The sequence below is a fragment of the Chiloscyllium plagiosum genome, unplaced genomic scaffold (genome assembly GCF_037043375.1).
Source record: "Chiloscyllium plagiosum isolate Xiang-an unplaced genomic scaffold, Cpla_swu_hap1 HiC_scaffold_11, whole genome shotgun sequence".
Taxonomy (NCBI): Eukaryota; Metazoa; Chordata; class Chondrichthyes; order Orectolobiformes; family Hemiscylliidae; genus Chiloscyllium; species Chiloscyllium plagiosum.
Window position 1 is genome coordinate 81,833,886 of NW_028270149.1, and position 19,568 is coordinate 81,853,453.

Consider the following 19,568-nt stretch of genomic DNA (forward strand, 5'->3'; position numbering starts at 1 on the left):
GACAACATGGCAGAGAACACATGTTCAGCTGCCTCCTCAGCATCAAACTATTTGCTGCTGAAACACTCACCCATTTCTTTACTTGCTTCAAGGTTCAACTGTTCTTATTTCTATCTTTTAGCTGACCAGTACCCTGGTCAGTTGCTATCTGGATGCTAAGCTACACCTTTGCTTTCAGTTTCCTGTCCTCTCAAAGGCCTCCAAATTAAAATTCTCTTTCACATTTAATTCCTTCATGCTTTCTTTATTCATCTTTTAGAACGTCCCCTAAGCCTACACAGACATTGCCTGTCTAACAGCAGCCTTTGTACATGATTCTCTTTGCTTGCTTCATTATAAGTAGTGATATTTTCAAACAGTGAGAATTTCTTTCCATTATTCCCTCTCATCTCTCTCCCCACCTTGAAAACTTACTCAAGATCCAAAACTTCAGCCATGCACAAGGTTACTCCTCTAAAATTCTTTCTGACTTTGGGAATCAATTTTTCTTGCTCCCTTTCAAAACCTTTGGAATATTGTTTACTAAGTTAAATTCAAATTGTTATAATATAAACTTATTAGATTTGGCCCTCAGATGGAATCTTACACCAACAATTCACTGACATATGAAGACTTTGTTACATGCATTACTTTTAAATGTACATGAATATTGTAGATGTGATCTATTCTTCTACCTTTGACCATGAGAGGTCTAAAAGATCAGCAGTATGTCCCTTGTATTTACAAAATGGGTGCTGCCGAAATGGTGCATTTTTGTCTTCAGGATCAGACTCTTCTGTTCCGCTACATGCCTGAGAATCCACAACAAAGAAAATACAAACTCATTTGGATTCTTAGAAAACAAGCTTTACAAAATTCACTCATATTTTATTGACGTAACGTCAACATTTAGTTATATGCATATGTATAAAATTGTAGTATCATTTACAAATTTACATTACTTTAATATCAGAATTACCTATAAAGAAAGATAGACTGTTCCAAAAATGAAACAATTCACTTTGGAATGAATAAATTGATGCAGGCTTTTTATAAGAAATTAATTCTCTAATATCAAGTTAGAATGATCAGATGTAATAATGAGACTAGGCGGGAATGTTGATGGTACTGATCCAAATAATGAATGGCCTGCTGCTGCTTACAATCATATAGCCGTAGCCTTTCCATCAGTAATATTCTAAGAGACTTTTGTTTAATTTGCTGTTTATGATAAGCTTATTCACTTCCAGGATGTTCAAAACTATTACAAAACTATTGTCAATGTGCTCTTATCACAAATAGAGGGGAAATTAATCTATTGTGATTGTGTAAAATGGATGATAGAAAAATAGCAGTCAGTTAAACTTTCAACTAAATTCCCTTTTTTTTTTGACAGAAGTCAATTGAAAAAGAAAATCCCTCAGGATGCAGTAGACATATTTCTTCTGGCTTTTTTCTACTTTTGCCAAAGCCCAATTTTATCCCCATATATATTCTGTATTTAATAAGTACAATTTTTATCTGTTCACATACCGTGTCAGTGTCAGACTTTGAAGAATTCAGGCTTTCTTGTGATGGAGATGGTGACACACGACCTTAACAAAGTTAGAATACTGTTACCAACAGTAACGAAAGAATACAATGTCAGGTTTATCACTCCCGCAGTATTAAATAAAACTAGCAAACCATACAACATCATGATTTTCCCTTCCCTCCTACCCTGATGCAAATTTTCAACTCTTAACTTGCAACAGCTATAATTTACTTAATGCACATGACTGTCACAATGACTATGATCCATCCATCTCAACATAAAAGAGAAAAGTGACTTGGCTTGAGTACTGATTGAAAAGACTCTGATATTTTATTCCAAATCGATTACTAAAACTTTGGTTCTAACCTGACCGAATTTCCTAGCTAACTTGCACACTAGAAGCTTCCTTTCTGCTTTCTTTGATACATAGAATTTACTGTAAAAATGAACAGCACATACAGTCTGTGTTGGGAGCTTTCAAAAGGTATCTTCCTCAGCAGCCACAGACAATTGATGGAACAGAAAATTCAACATTATTTTCCAAATCAAAATGTTGACTTCATGAAGATAGTAAAGCAACTTATCTACGAAAATTATCTTATACAGCTAACAGGTTCAGGACAAGAACAGACTTTGCCAACTTGGAATCTTATTTATTTCTGCTGTGAAATCTTATTGTGCAAATCGTCCAATGCAATTCTTTACATTTAAACTGTTTGCCACTTTCACCATTAAATCCTCATTGTTCCTTTAATTCTTATTGCTTTGTTGTTAATATCAGAGATTTTGAAGGGCTATGGACACACAGATTAGAGAATTTTATTGCATATAGAACACTCATGAGAAGTTGTTCGAAGTGAAGATGAGTTCAGCCAGGCAGAGGAAGATGGTGGTGGATGGGATTGGTTCAGACCTTCTTTACAGGCAAAAGTGGAAAGCCCCGAGATCATCCTGATGGGGACGGACACAAAAAGTGTCGGTCCACTTTCTCCTTTCACCCCTCTCATTTTCTTCAGGTCATAGGTGTGGCTATGGGTACCCAAAAAGACCCAGTTAAGTCTGTTTCTTTGAGGAATGCATGGAACACTGTTCCACACATACTTAGGGCCCTCCCTACAAGATCTTCTCTAGTACAATGACATCATTGGTGCTGCTTCCCTCTCTTGTCCAAAATTGAGAAGCTTTATCAATTTTACTTCCAATTTTCACTCTTTTCTCACCTCTATCTGGTCCATCTTTGAATCCTCCCTTCTTCGACATCTATTTCCATTTCTTGGAATAGGCTGGCCACCAATATCCAGTTACCTTGACTATACATCCTCACACCTGCTTCCTATAAGAACTCCATTCCATTCTCCCAGCTTCTCCATCTTCATGGCATCTGTTCTCAAGATGCCACCTTCCACATTCTGGCTTCAGAATTATCCACCTTTTTCCTCAGCCAAGGATTCTTCATTACCCTGGTGGACAGGGGCCTTGGCTGTGTTCAGCCAATCTGCTTCACTTCCACCCTCACCACTTTTCTTCCCTCTCACAATAACATAGGGACCCTGGACCTCACTTACCACCCCACCACCTGAGGATCTGAAATCTGAATACAGGCTGAAGTAATTGTTGTAGTCAGGAACAACTATTTAATAGATGGTTTTACTAACATAGGCAGCAATACAATGGCTTTTTAATGCAAATAATATGACAAAATGGCTTCTAGGCTGCAAATTGACAATTCTGCTTAAAGCTCCATAAAATGGCTTTTAACCCTGCTAAAGACTGAACTATCCACAGGCTGTCTTAAGAAAGATTAGCAGACAATGCTTCCTTTACAGCATAGAAATAACTAAACTAGATAAGACATTACTAGTCATCCTAAAAGACCTTGCAAGTGCAGGCGCAGAGACTAGGTTCCCAAGATAGGAGTACTTGGATGTTGGAAAACAACGTTGGTTCCCAGGAAATATCATTGGGCTAAATTGCTGTCAATAAAGTCATTTCATTAAAGTTGATTGGTAATTATTTGAATGTGCTCTATAATGATGGCCTGTACTTCTGGCAAAAAAGGTATAAAAATGTCTTTGTTTTAAGCCACCTGCGCAGTTTTTCCGAGGAACACTAAAGTGTTTAACCTGTGTTCCTGGACCAAGTGTGCCTGACTGAGATTGAATAAAGTGGGAAATCTTACAGAACCAGACTGAATTGCTTGTGTTTATTGACCGATTGTGGAACAGAGAGAGACACTCCTTCACCCCCTTGTTGAAAGGGTGCAAGTGCAAACATATTGTACGAGCGACCACATTTCAGGAAAACCTACCTTCAGTGTTGTATTTCATTCTCATGTTATTGAAGTAGTCCCAAGCATTTTTTAAAACCCATATTCGTACAACATTGTCTTGACCAGCTGTTGCAAGTAAACGGCCACAGTGTGAAAATTTCATTGTCCATACAGCACCCTAAAAGCAAAAGTCCATTACTTCAAATTTCATTCATTAAAATATCAAATAAAAACTACTGTTCTTAACTTCTACAACACAATGAATAAGGAATAATCTGCTCAAGCATTATTACAACACAGCCAGCAATTAAATAGTTAGCAAATATATAACATTACAAAATTTTAGCTCTAAAAATTACATTCCACAATTACTCATTACACACTTGCAAAAGTTGACCGGCAAAATAGTTTCAAATTAGTGCACATATCACAGGCTTGGGGATACTCCTATACATTTCAATGGGGTGACTTGTACAGCAATTTTATAGCAAGATTTTCATATGTACAAACAACCACAAAACTGAAACCCAATTAGACAATAGACAGAAATCTGTGACTGTGTTCTTAGCTTTTTCCCCTGAAAGCTGAATCTTTTGAAATGTGCAGATTTGACTTGTTCATACAGCAGCTCTGCGAGCAAAACTGTAGGCTTCATCCATCAGGCCACCAGCATATCTTGTATCCAAACAATTAAGTTTCTGGGGTGTAGGTTTGCTCGCTGAGCTGTAGGTTTGGTATCCAGACGTTTCATTACCTGGCTAGGTAACATCATCAGTGGCGACCTCCAAGTGAAGTGAAGCTGTTGTCTCTTGCTTTCTATGTTTGTCCTGGATGGGGTTCGTGGTGATGTCATTTCCTGTTCGTTTTCTAAGGGGTTGATAGATGGTATCTAGATCTATGTGTTTGTTTATGGCATTGTGGTTGGAGTGCCAGACCTCTAGGAATTCTCTGGCATGTCTTTGCTTAGCCTGAACCAGGATAGATGTGTTGTCCCAGTCGAAATGGTGTTTTTTTTTCATCCGTGTGTAGGGAAAGAGGGTCGTGTCTTTTGTGGCGAGCTGGTGTTCGTGTATCCTGGTGGCTAACTTTCTTCCTGTTTGTCCTACGTAGTGTTTGTGGCAGTCCTTGCATGGAATTTTGTAGATGATGTTGTTTTTTTTCCAGGGGTTGTACTGGGTCTTTTAAGTTTGTTAGTTTTTATTTGAGAATGTTGGTGGGTTTGTGTGCTACTAGGATTCCGAGGGGTCTTAGTAGTCTGGGTGTTATTTCTGAAACTTCTGAAGTTTCTGAAAAACTAACAAGCTTAAAAGACCCAGTACAACCCCTGGAAAAAACCAACGTCATCTACAAAATTCCATGCAAGGACTGCCACAAACACTACGTAGGACAAACAGGAAGAAAGTTAGCCACCAGGATACATGAACACCAGCTAGCCACAAAAAGACATGACCCTCTCTCCCTCGTAGCCCTACACACGGATGAAAAAACCAACATTTCGACTGGGACAACATATCTATCCTGGGACAGGCTAAGCAAAGACATGCCAGAGAATTCCTAGAGGCCTGGCACTCCAACCACAACGCCATAAACAAACACATAGATCTAGATACCATCTATCAACCCCTGAGAAAACCAACAGGAAACGACATCACCACAAACCCTAGGAACCCCATCCAGGACAAACATATAAATAGAAAGCAGGAGACAACAGCTTTGCTTCACTCGGAGGTCGCCACTGATGATGTTACCTAGCCAGGTAATGAAACGTCTGGATATCAAACCTACAGCTTAGCGAGCAAACCTACACCCTAAACCTCAACCTGAGCCACAAACCTTCACAAACCGTGCAATTAATTTTCTATTATTAAGGCTGAGTTGAAAACACAAGATTTTTTAAAATTGTACGATATGATTGATGTGGGTCTGTGGAGAAACAGCAAGTGCCTAGCATGTGCAATAGGTCCTAAAAAGCCAATTAAAAGATCAAACATATCATCAATGAAAACATGCCTGCAATTTAGCAGATCAGAAAACAGCTCCTGGAGTGATGCCTATCATACTTTGGAAACTTAATCTCCTTTTGGACAAACTGTTGATGTTTTGATTAGTTCAGATGTGCACGTTGTAATAATGATCGTGATTGTATTGAAAACACAGAAGTCTCACTCTAAGATCAGACAATTCAGCAAAAGAATCACAACACAAGGTCATTCATACAACATGTTTGTGCCAAGTCAATGAAAGAACAATTCAATTTATCTCACTCTTCTGCTCCTCTGCACAGCACTTTATTTTTGTTTTTCAAGTGTATAACCAATTAAATTTTGCAAATTATTATTGAATTTGTTCTAGTCACATGATCAAGCATTGCATTTGTCATATAAAATTTTCATTCTCACACATTCATCTTATGCCAATTAACTTCTGATCCCAAGTATTAGCTAGAAATCCCTGCAGGATACTGTGACCATTTGCAGATTGAAAAGGACAAGCTCAGCTGTGAAAACCTCCTGAACTGAAGAATCTGTTAACATCATTTTGACTTGTCTATAGAAAACAGTAAGGTCACAAAGGACTATCACTGTTCACCGGGGAAGCAGAACTCCAGGTTCAGAAACCAGTTAGAAGAAAAAGGGAAAAAAAAAAGTGTCAAGGGTAAAAACGTTTTCAAAATGCAAAATATCAAACTAGGAAAGAACTCAGCTGAAGGTTTTGAAATAAATCTTTGCAAAAATCTGACAATTAATTTATGAGTAATGCTGTAGCATTTATTTCTTAAATACAAACACAGGAAAACTCAACACCACTTTATAACTTCAAAGGGCTAAAATGGCTATTAACATTCTGACACTGCCTTTGTTAAATTAGACAAGGGTGACAACATCAGTTGCAATATTTTAGAACAAATGACACACCAAAAAGAACGAACATCTTGAGGCATTAAGAACCTTCGATGTGGACTTGGATAGAATCAATATATTGCATTTCTCACAATGAGACACTTTATTCTGTTAACTATTTCATCTTGTTGTGGCATTGTTATAAACTAAAATTTTCAGGAATTTGAAATGGGTTAGAAGGTCTACAAATTCTGACCCAACAAAGTACCAAGACAGTTCCCCATTACCTGCATGTTCAAGCCATGACTGTGTCTCAGTTCAAATATTTCCATGCCTTAAGTTCACTCTGCTAAATCACCAAAGTGCTATTGAAGCAAGGGATGTAGAACACTAACATATGCACCACTGGCCAAATACATTAACTACATTCTATATTACTTAAAGTCAACAGGCCTAGAGAGAACAGATATATGGAGAAAAAACAATGGAAAGCACACCAAGTCAATGTTATGTTGTGCCGCCATAGTCTTACCAGACCATAGGGGCTACTCTCTTATTAGAGAGACGCTGCTGGCGGTGATTTAACCAGAGGACCACCAGACCTCAGGCGAGGGAATAGGTTGAGAAAGAAAGTCCTTCATGGTAACCTCAAACCGGTGATGGGAATGGAATCCATGCTGTTAGCTTCATACTACACTGCAAACCAACGATCCAGCCAACTGAGCGAAACAGATTCCCACAGCAAGACAATAACTCTCCAGAATAAAGGAAAAATGGACAAAGTACTCTGACTACCTGATAACTTGCAAATAAAACTTGGTAAAAATCTTGGAAAAGAGTAGAGAATAGGTTCAAATTTGAAAAATATTTTTCACAACATTGACCTCCAAAGGCCAAAATTATAATACAAATTTAGCCCAAGGTTTTGATCAATGTTTAACAACTGATTTTGCAGCCTGTATCTAGCCAGAGAAACAATAGCCAACCTGCTGGACATACAGAACAGACAACAGGACGTTGAACCTATCAACAAAGACGGCATACTCAAACTACTGTACCTGTGCCTCACAACACACTTCACATTCAACAACCAAATATATGAACAAATCAACGGCACACCCATGGGCTCACCCATCTCTGGACTCATAGCAGAAGTGGTAATGCAAAGATTAGAACAAACAGTCTTACTGCAAATTCAAACCAAACTCTGGGTCAGATATGTGGATGACACCTTTGTAATCATTAAAGACACAGAAATAGAGAACACACACTGGATCATCAACGCCACATTCACAGGAATCCGATTCACTAGAGAGGAAGAAAAGGACAACCAACTCCCATTCCTAGACGTGATGGTACAGAGAACACCGAACGGAGAATTCACCACAAAGGTATACAGGAAAGCCACACACACAGACCAAGTCCTGAACTACAAAAGCAATCACCCCAACACACACAAAAGAAGTTGCATCAAGACACTATTCAAAAGGGCCACAATACACTGCAGTACACCAGAACTGCAAAAAGAGGAAAAAGAACACCTTTACAATGTATTCGCCAAAAACGGATACCCGCACAATTTCATCAACAGATGCCTAAGGGAAAGACAACGGAATGAGGACATGCCGCAACCCAAAGGACTAGCCACACTACCATACATCAAGAGCAGTTCCGAACTGACAGCCAGACTACTGCGACCACTAGGACTCATAACAGCACACAAACCAACAGCCACTCTCAGACAACAACTCACCAGAACGAAGGACCCGATACCCAGCATGAGCAAAACCAATGTAGTGTACAAAATCCCATGCAAGGACTGCACAAAACACTACACAGGACAAACAGGAAGACAGCTAACGATCCGCATCCATGAACACCAACTAGCCACGAAACGACACGACCAGCTATCCTTAGTAGCCACACACGCAGATGACAAGCAACATGAATTCGACTGGGACAACACTACTAATATAGGAGAAGCCAAACAGAGAACAGCCAGGGAATTCTTAGAGGCATGGCACTCATCCACAGATTCAATCAATAAGCACATCGACCTGGACCCAACATACCGACCACTGCAGCGGACAGTGGAACTGACAACCGGAAGCGGCAGATTCAAACCACTACAAATGGCGGAGGAAAGATCACAGAAGCGCTTCACAGGAGGCTCCCAAGCACTGAGGATGTCACCTAGACAAGGGACATAACGTCTGCAACACAAATTCCCAGCTCAGCGAACAGAACCACAACAACGAGCACCTGAGCTACAAATCTTCTCTCAAACTTTGAGCCTGTATCTAGCATTTCAGACTAAATTTTAAGGTTAAGTTTTGTGAAGGTGACTGAGCACATCTTGCACAATAATTGGCCATCATTGAGAAATTTGTATTGCTATCCGACACGCAGACAGCTAAATTATGCAGGCAACCTGGCACGAGCCTTTTTTAATTTACTAAGTTACAGTAAAATGGCAAACCTTTCTCACATTGCACTCCTACTTTGGCCTAGATTTTAAGCGGTGTGTATATAGAAAACAAAAGTAAATCTTGTGTCCTGTGCTCATTTAATTCCAGGTCTTGGAAGCTAAACAGAACTTACACAAGCCTGAGAGGTTCCTGACTATCAGCCTAGTTGGTTGCAGAATGACACCTAAAGCGAAATAGAAAGCATTAAAACACAAGAGCTAGGGTCACTCAGGAATAGAAGCTGACCAAGTACTAATGTCCTCGGCATTAGGATGCTTCCAAAAATTAAAGAACTCACCATATGCTCTCCGCTTAGATCCTGAACTACTTTAATCTGATCAAAGTCATAAGGTCCCTTGAAGCCATGGGCTGCTTTAAACTTGACAGGTCTTGTGTAAGGCATCCCTTCATCATCACTAGAAGAAGCATCATCTTGATCCATATGGAAAACTAAGGACAGCAACAACAAAATTTTACAGCAGAAATGATATTACATAGTTCAAAACTGCAAAAGTAGAGCATTCCTATTTCTTGGAGGCTAATTGAGCATTGGACATATTTAAATAGCATGTTGGACTCACTTGCCTGTTCCATGTCTCATTACAGGCTTCTTTCATACCTAAACTTTCTATCCTTTATATGGTGAATGATTCAAACTGATTGCTGAAGCAACGTATGCTCATTAAGCATTGTATTAAATTATTGAGAAGTTTTTTTTTCTAAATTAAGCTATTAATTTGAGAAACTTACCTTCATCTCGGACACTCTTAACTTTATTTACAGCTTTTTCACCATACTCTTCAGCAAGATGCTTGGCTCTCTTCACTGATTTACCCAAAAATTTCTTAAATTGATTTCTAGGAAAATAAAATGACATTTATCAGGATGAAAATATGCTTTCCGTATCTTGCCACAGGATTATGGGGTCCAGAAAGTAACCAGCAGTTAAAGCAACAAAAGCGGTTTTAATATTGTTCTTGAATAAACATAACTGAAGGTCAAGATAATCCATGGTTACAAAGCGTTTGAGATAGACGCTTCTTTGGGGGAATATGCAATTTAAGGACGTAACATGTTTTCAGAGAATGTCACAGGATAAACCATCTGAAGTCTGATGGCTTCTCAAGGTAGGGGTTGGCTCTTTAGCATAAGACAAACAGGAAATAAGTAAAGAAATGACTTTTCCTTGCATTTATTGGTTTATCAATTTCAAATCATTTTCTCTCCAGAAGAATTCTCATGGCCACTTGTATAAACAAGTGAACAAAATGCTTCAGAAACGTGAGTGCTGAGGAAATGATGTCTCATTTTAGCAGGAAAACTGCAATCCCTCGAATCAAGATGAACCACCTTTAGGAAAAGACTGCGGAGGATTAAAACAGTGCAAGACTTGTAAACAACTGCATGAATTTCATTTAGTCTGACAGCAAACATGCAACAAAATAAGTAAACCGGGAATGTTACAAAAACAAAGAATTGAAAATGCCAGAAGTCCAAAACAAAAACAGAAATTGCTGAAGAAACTCAGCATGTCTGGCAGCATCCGTAGAAAGAAAACAGAATGAATGTTTTGGGTCCAGTGACCTTCAGAAGTGATTGTGGCAAGGATAAGATTGGTATATATAGAAATGAGGTTGGAAGGAGGCAGGAGTAAATGGTAGGTGGACATGCAGCATGGGGACAGAACAGCAATTGGGCAGACAAAGTTAGGTAAAAGTCAGCCTCAGAGAATCAATAGCTGCACAAAGAGCCCATGTGATTACAAGACCTGCTCTGTAGGGACTGCAGAAGACTTGGAAGAGAATGCTCAGGCCCTAAAATTATTGATATTGAGTCCTCAAGAAGAATATGAGTTACTGATCTTCCAGCTTGTGCTGTGCTTCACTGGAGGTGCTCTGTAAAGCAGTCACCCAGTCTACGTTTTGTCTTTGCAACGTACATCAGACCACATTGTGAGCAGTGAATATAGTGAACTACATTTAAGTGCAGATAAATCATTATTTCACCTTGAAGATGTGTCTGGGGCCTTGGATAGCGAGGAGGGAATAAATAATTGGGCAGGTACTATACCTGCAATCGCATGGGAAGACGCCATGGGGATATTGGGAGATTTTGGGAGTTGAAGAGTGAACATGATCCATTTCCTTGCCCGACTGCTGTTCTTTATCTCTGCGTTCCATCTCCACCTATCAGTTATTCCTCCCACCACCCTATCGTCAACATATATTCCAATCTCTTCCTAGCTACAATAAGTTCTGCAGATGGATCACTGGACTCGAAATGTTAATCTGCTTCCACTCCAAGAATGTCACAAAGTTGCTCTGCACTGGAGTGTAATAGCTCTTGGTTTCAGGTGCAAACAGAACCAGGTTTTGAACGAAGCACACATCACATCATATAACACGGAGCTCCAAAAGAGCTCTCTGAATGTATTACATACGTTATACACAACAAAAACGGAGTGTTTGACCTACCCAGTTCAAGCCAGTATCTGCCTCCACATGAATCACCTAAATGTATACTCATCTCTTCATGGCACGATATTCTCTGTTCCTTGCTTTCTCATGTGTAAGTAAAGCTCCCCATTGAAGTACTTGAATGCAATTACTATTTTGCACAGAAAGCAATGTCAGGTCCAATTCCTGAGTCTATCTACCCTTCAACTGGAATGTTACCTGGCTTATCGGCTTGGGAGAAAACTCCATTAAATTATGGCTGGTCTCCCTGGGTGCATGTGTCTGTTTGTCACAGGGCTCGATTAACTGTCCCTGAAGTAAAACATTCATTACTCCTCTCAGTCTTCCCACCTAGGGAGCATTCCTCATGCCTGGGTCATGATGTATACCAGGTTCATCAATCCAGCTGGTAGTATCAATCATTCAAGAACAGGGTGGTATTTAGGCAACTTTGATTGGTGCCTGAAAGAAGGATTCCCCAGGTTGGAGAAACCCAGCCATACTTATTCATTGTGCTTCCTAATTTGCCAGCATATGAAAAAACAACAAGAATATTGATGTACTAGTGAGGGTGTGGAGAAGATTTAGAGTTGAAAGTAGAAATATTAAAGAGAAAAAGATTTGACACGTTGGGTCTGTTTTCTCTAAAAGGAGAAGGCTGAGGAGTGACCTAATGGAGATCTTTAAACCTGTGAAGATTTTGATTGCGTGGACGCAGAGAGAAGGTTCTCTCTTGTGCTTAAGAACATAACTTGGAACAAGATAGTCACCGAAATATCTAAGGGAATTGACAACATCTTTTTGCACCCAAAGAGAGGTGCGAAACGGAAAACACTCAAGCACGAAGATTGGTTGAACTTAATAGTATAGCATTTAAGGGGAAGCTGAACGGGCATTTGAAGAGAAAATGAATAGATTGTGGATTATGATCAGGAAAGATGGGGGGGATGGAGCAGTCCATTTGAAATATAAACATCAATGACCAATTGCACTGAATACTTTATTTCTGTCCTCAAAATCCTATGTAAGCCTGTGTAACATAAAAACGTGTTCCAATGGCAGAATACAAATTAAGTGTAAGAAATAATATGGCTCAGTGTTGCCAAATGTTTCCTTTTCAACAAGTCTATTTGAAACACAAAGCTAGTTTATAGAGTAAAAAAACCTTACGTTTTCTGTTTGATTTTATGGCCATCTTGCTCAGATTGAGCTGAATGAATCTTTTCTTCATCATCTGACTGTGCAGCATCATTGCTAGAATGGGAAAAAGCATTTTGATTAAATCATGCCATCTTGTTAACTTATAAAGTTTATACGGAGTTCTCAGTTTAAATTCCTCAAATACACCATTTAAAAATAAAGCACCAGCTGATTCATTGTATGCCAAGCACTTTTCCTGATTATTTCAGTTGATGTTGAACATCAGTTACAAACTGAAGTTGCTCTACTGATGAATATGAACAAGCAACCCAGGCAAATACATCTGAATAGACATTGAACATCTTTTGACAGAACTATGATTGTTTTTTGCTCATTTTGTTAACAATAACAAAAGAGACTGTTCAAATATCCAAGTAAAACCAAGGTAGTCTGCTTGGTGACTAGGGAAAAAAATGTGCTTCTTAGTAAATTCAGTAAGGAATCAATCCTGTCATTTTAATTCTGGGAAGATTTAACTCCTGATTTGTAACAAGAAGAAAATGTCACCAGTATCATGTTACGTGTAGTGCCTCATATTTCTGCCAGTTACTTTATTGTATGTATGGAGTTGTTTATGATTGGACAGCTGAAAAAATCTTAGCTACAATGACGACTAACACCTGAATTCGCCACTTAATGTGGAATGAAACTTAGTATAAAATAAATTTCATGACTAAATGGACAAAAGGTGCAACCCTCAGTAAAGTAGCAGAGGCAGGTGTCAGCACCCCACATACCTTACGTATTCCTTTGTTCGGCGCATGATGTGCAATGTCAGTGGGTTCAGGCCTTTAGGAAGCTTTTCCTCAGCCATATTCAAAGGGATCTCTTCTCCAGTATCTAGGTTCTTCACCATCACGCTTGCAAGAATTTCCTTTTGTAAAGAAAGAAACAAATTATGTAACACTCCTAAAGCAAGCCAGATAAATCTACCAGTTAAGTGCACATAATCAGATTTTTGATATGAAAGCACAAAAGCAGACAATGTGCAGCAAGAACAAATCTGTTGCAATGTACAAAACGATTTGTCCTGGCAATTTCATTCTTTAATGGACATAAGATGATAATAGGGGAACAGGAAAATGTAAGAGTGCATTGCACCAACATTCTACAAACAATTTGAAGACAATTTGCCATGAGTTAGATGAGGTAAGACTTCCTAGGTGTATCCACGAATATTTCTTGAAACAATATATAAATAGCCCAACTCAAGAAGGGGCCCTACTAGACCTTATATTGGGAATGAGCCTGACCAGTGATTGAAGTTTCAGTAGGGAGAATTTTGGGAACAGTGATCATAACTCCACAAGTTTTAAGATACCTATGGATAAGAATAAGACTGGTCCTCTGGTCAAAGTGCTAAAGTGGGGGAAGGCTAATTACAACAGTATTAGACAGAAATTGAAGAAATTAGATTGAAAGTGGCTGTTTGAGGGTAAATCAACATCTGAAACTTGGGAGTTTTAGTTCAAAGGCCAGTTGATCAGAGTTCAGGACCAGCATGTTCCTTTGAGGATTAGATTAGATTACATTACAGTGTGGAAACAGGCCCTTTGGCCCAACAAGTCCACACCAACCCGCCGATGCGCAACCCACCCATACCCCTACATTTACCCCTTACCTGACACTACAGGCAATTTAGCATGGCCAATTCACCTGACCTGCACATCTTTGGACTGTGGGAGGAAACCAGAGCACCCAGAGAAAACCCACACAGACACTGGGAGATCGTGCAAACTCCAATGAAACAGAAGAACAGCAGGATTTAGGAACTCTGGATGAAAAGAGATGTTGAATGTTAAATCAAAAAGAACAACAAAGCATATATTAGGTTTATGAAACAGAAATTGGACAAGGCTCTTAAGAAATATAAAGAAAACAGGAAAGAACTTAAACAAGGAGGGCTGCAAGGGGCCATGAAATGTCCTTGGCAAGTAGGATTAAAGAGAATCCCAAGGCATCTTGCTCAAACATGAGGAGCAAGAGGGTAGTTAGGCAAAGGCTAGGTTCATTCCAGCAGACTTGTTAGGGAGAGTCAGCATGGTTTTGTGCAGGTATGGTTCTGTCTCTTAAATTTGATTGAGCTTTTTGGAGAAGGATAAAAGAGGGAAGTTGCGTGTGAAGTCAGAGGAGGTGTGAGATCCAAAATTAGTACCTTGCATCAGTATTCACCAAGGAGAAGGACAGAGATGAAGGAAGGGTATGTTGATATTCTAAGACGTGCTGATATTAAGTTGGTGGTGTTAGGCTTCTTGAAAAACATTAAAGTAGGTCGATCCCCAGGGCCTGGTAGGATACAACCCATGACACTGAGGGAAGCAGGAGAGTACATGGCCTTGACAGGGATTTTTGCATATTTTTTAGTCACAGGCGATGTCTCAGAAGACTGGAGATTAGCCAATACTGTTCATTTGTTTAAAATGGGCACAACAGGGATAATCCAGAAAATTATAGGCCAACATTGGTAGGTAAATAATTCAAAACTCTTAAGGACGGGATTGACTCAAGGTTGGAAACAAGTTGAATTAGGGAGAGTCAGCATGTCTGTGCTGGGGAGGTCTTGTCTCACAAATTTGATTGAGCTTTTCAAGAAAGTGATGAAGGTGATTGGCGAGGGTAGGACAGTGGATGTTGTCTATATGGACTTTACTAAAGTATTCCTCATGATAGGCTGGTCCTGAAGATTAAGCAACATGGAATCTACAGCATGTTGATAAGTTGAACTCGCAATTGAATTGTCACACAAGACAGAGGGTAGTTGTGGAGGTGTACTTTTCTGACCGGCAGATCTGTGACCAGTGGTGTTCCACAAGGATCACGATCAGTGCAGGGGGACCTCTGCTGTTTGTAATTTATGTAAATGATTTGGATGAAAACACTGATGATCTGATTAGTAAGCTTGTGCCAACATGAAAACTGGTTGAGTTGTGGATAGTGAGGAAAGTTGCCAAATGATGCAGCAAGTAATAGATCAGTTGAAAAACTGGCTGGAGAATCGGCAGCTGGAGTTTAATTCACAAAAGTGTGACGTGAAGAATTTTGGGAGATCAAATGCAAGAGGAAAGTATACAGCAAAAGACAAGACTCTGAGGTGCACTAATCCACAGAGGGATCTTGGGGTGAAAGTCCAGAACACACTCAAAGTGGCCACACAAGTACATAAGGTAGTAAAGAAGGCGTACAGCATATTTACCCTCATCGGTCAGAGAACTGAGTATAATAGTTGCTACATCATTTTGCAACTGTATAAAACTTTAGTTAGGTCACATTTGGAGTAGTGTGCACATTTCTGGTCTCCAGGAAGGAAATGGAGGTTTTCAAGACAATGCAATAAAGGTTTCCCAGGATGTTGTCTGGATTGGAGTGTTATAGTGTAAGGAGAGGTTGGGCAAACTTGGATTGCTTTCATCAAAGTGTCAGAGATTGAGGGGAGACGTGATAGAGAAGTATAAAATTGAGGGGCATGGACAGGGTGGATAGTCAGAATCATTTTCCCAGGGTGGAAATATTAAATACTAGGGGCCATAGATTTAAGGTGAAAAGGGGAAAGTTGAAAGATGTGTGAGGCAAGTTCTTTTTATAGAGTGTGGTTGTTACCTGGAATGCACTGCCTGGGGGAATGGTAGAAGCAAGTACGATAGTAACATTTGAGAGGCATTTATATAGACACTTAAATAGGTAGGGAACAGAGGGATATGGACCACTGCAGGCAGACGGGATTAGTTTAGAGTGGTCACCAGAGACATGGTTTGCCGAAGGGCCTGTTCCTGTGTTCTATTATTCTGTTTTATAATTTATAAAGCAAAGAGGGAATCAATACACTGGACACAATTTGTCTACCAATAGAGAAATCTATTTCATTAATTCTGCAATAATGCTAAATTAATTGTCATTGTCTACAAAATAATAGGGTGGTTATGGTAGGTGATTTTAACTTTCCAAACAGAGACTGGGTCTGCCATAGTGTTAAGGGTTTAGATGAGAGGAATTTGTTAATTGTGTATAAGAAAATTTCCTGATTCAGTATGTGGATGTACCTACTACAGAAGATGCAAAACCTGACCTACCTTTGGGAAATAAGGCAGGGCAGCTGATTGAGGTCTCAGTAAGAGAGCACTTTGGGGCCAGCCACCATAATTCTATTAGTTTAAAAATAGTGATGGAAAAGTTGAAGTTCTAAATTGGAGGAAGGCTAATTTTCACGGTATTAGGCAAGAACTTTCAAAAGCTGATTGGGGGCAGATGTTCGCAGGTAAAAGGAAGGCTGGAAAATGTGAACCCTTCAGAAATGAGATAATGTAAGTCCAGGGATAGTATATTCCTGTTAGGGTGAAAGGAAAGGCTGGTAGGGATAGGGAAAGCTGGAGAGAAATTGACAGGATAGATTGAATGAATCCTTAGAAGAGTATCAAGACATTAGGAGTATACTTAAGTGGGAAATCGGAGGGCAAAAAGAGGGCAAATAGGGTTAAGGAGAATCCAAAGGGATTTTATAAATACATTAAGGATAAAAGGATAACTATGGAGAGATTTCGGCCCCTCAAAGATCAGCAAGGTGGCCTACATGTGGAGCCGCAGAAGATGGGGGAGATATTAAAGAGTATTTTGCATCGGTGTTGACTGTGGAGAGGGACATGGAAGATATAGAATGTGGGAAAATAGATGGTGACATTTTGAAAAATGTCCATATTACAGAGATAGTGGTGTTGGATGTCTTGAAATACAGAAAAGTGGATAAATCCCCACGACCTGATCAGGTGTACCCTCGAACTCTGACTGCTGAGCCCCTTGCTAAGATAGTTGGATCATTGATAGTCACAGATGAGGTGCCAGAAGACTGGCTATTGTGGTGCCACTATTTAAGAAAGGTGGTAAGGAAAAGCCAGGGAACTAGAGACCAGTGAACCGGACATTGGTGGTGGGCAAGCTGTTGGAGGGAATCCAGAGCGAGAGGATTTAGATGTATTTGGAAAGGCAAGGACTGACTAGGGATAGTCAGCATGGCTTTGCATTGAGTTTTTTTGATGAAGTAACAAAGAGGATTGATGAGGACAGAGCAGTACACATGATCTATATGGATTTCTGTAAAGCATTCAACAAGGTTCCTCAAGGGAGACTGGTGAGCAAGGTTAGATCTCATGAAATAAAGTGAGAACTAGCCACTTGGATGCAGAGCTGGCTCAAAGGTAGAAGACAGAGTGGTGGTGGAGGGTTACTTTGCAGATTGGAGGTCAGTGACCAGTTGTGTGCCACAAGGATCGGTGCTGGGTCCACTGCTTTTCATTTTTTTATATAAATGATTTGGATATGAACATAGGAGGTATAATCAGTGAGTTTGCAGATGACACCAAAACTGGAGGTGAGTGGATAGCGAAAAAGATTAACTCAGAGTACAATGGGATTTTAATCAGATGGGCCAATGAGCTGAGGAATGACAGATAGATAATTTAGATTAATGCAAGGTACTGTTTTTTTGGAAAAGCAAATCAGAGGAGGACTTATACGCTTAATGGTAAGGTCCTGGGGAGCATTGTTGAACAAATAGACCTTGGAGTGCAGGTTCATAGTTCCTTGAAAGTACAGTTGCAGGGAGATTGGATAGTGAAGGTGGCATTTGGTATGCTTTCCTTTATTGGTCAGAGCATGGAGTAGACTTGGGAGATCATGTTGCTGTTGTACAGGACATTGGTTAGGCCACTTTTGGAATACTGCATGCAATTCTGGTCTCCTTCCTATCAGAAGGATTTTGTGAAAATTGAAAGGGTTCAGAAAAGATTTACAAGGAGACTTCCAGGTTTGGAAGATTTGAGCTACAGGGAGAGGCTGACTAGGCTGGGGCTGTTTTCCCTGGAGTGTCAGATGCTGAGAGGCGACCTTATAGAGGTTTGTAAATTCATGAGGGGCATGGATAGGGTAAATAGGTAAGGCCTTTTCCCTGGGGTGGGGGAGTCCAGAACTAGAGAACATAGGTTTAGTGTAAGGGGGAAAGATATAAAAGGGACCATATTTTCACACTGAAGATGGTGCATGACTTAAATGAGTTGCCAGAGGAAGCGGTGGAGGCCGGTACAACTACAGCATTTAATAGTTATCCCAATGAATAAGAAGGGTTTAGAGTGAGATGAGCCAAGTGCTGGCAAATGAGACGAGATTAGGTTAGGATATCTGGTCAGCATGGACGAGTTGGATGAAAGGGTCCATTTCCGTGTTGTACATCTCTATGACTGTAAGTATTATTCAATTCACTGTAACCCTGTAAACAACATTTTCAAATTAGGGCACGTGCATGGGTCAGATGGGACAGGATCCAAAGTGAATTCAAAGATGATTCTGGGTAATCCAAGATGGAGAATAGGAAAAATTTCTGGCTGTAACAGCTGCTCCTTTTTTGAGGTATTTTAGGTGCTGGAGGTGATTTCCTCAAATTCCAGGAGTAGCAATTACTGTTTTATATGCTGTTGCATTGTTTTGGAATTTTGGAGAAAAGTCAAAACAACATGTTTCGAAATGGAGAAGCACAGACAAAGGAAGCACATGGTGAGATCAGTGAAGGAGAGAGAGAAAGAAACTGACACCAGAGTGAACCTGCACAGTTTCTGCTTTTGCTATTTGAATTCATGTATCGCTGGACATCGGAGTGTCTGGGAAAATTAACAAACAGTGAAATTCACAACTGATCTTGGAGGAACTGTTTGGGTGAAGTTCACAGCACAGAATCAGATAAGTTAATTGTTTTAGGTGGCCTACAGAAAGGCTGCAGTAGGGAAGAGAGTGGGTTCTTTATTGATTATATGATTTTTGAGACATGTCTCTTGATTAAAC

General features: G+C 39.8%; 1 protein-coding gene across 3 annotated transcripts in view; it reads right to left on the reverse strand.

The window, feature by feature from the left end:
• wdr44 (WD repeat domain 44) overlaps positions 1-19,568 on the reverse strand; it is a 61,956-nt gene that overhangs the window by 12,241 nt on the left and 30,147 nt on the right. For all 3 annotated transcript variants that reach the window (XM_043704365.2, XM_043704368.2, XM_043704367.2), the window contains 7 exons: positions 13,484-13,620; positions 12,717-12,800; positions 9,841-9,947; positions 9,389-9,540; positions 3,822-3,960; positions 1,513-1,574; positions 675-791 (listed from right to left, as the gene is read on the reverse strand). In XM_043704365.2, the coding sequence (XP_043560300.2) occupies positions 675-791; positions 1,513-1,574; positions 3,822-3,960; positions 9,389-9,540; positions 9,841-9,947; positions 12,717-12,800; positions 13,484-13,620 (798 nt within the window). The remainder of the gene's footprint in view (positions 1-674; positions 792-1,512; positions 1,575-3,821; positions 3,961-9,388; positions 9,541-9,840; positions 9,948-12,716; positions 12,801-13,483; positions 13,621-19,568) is intronic.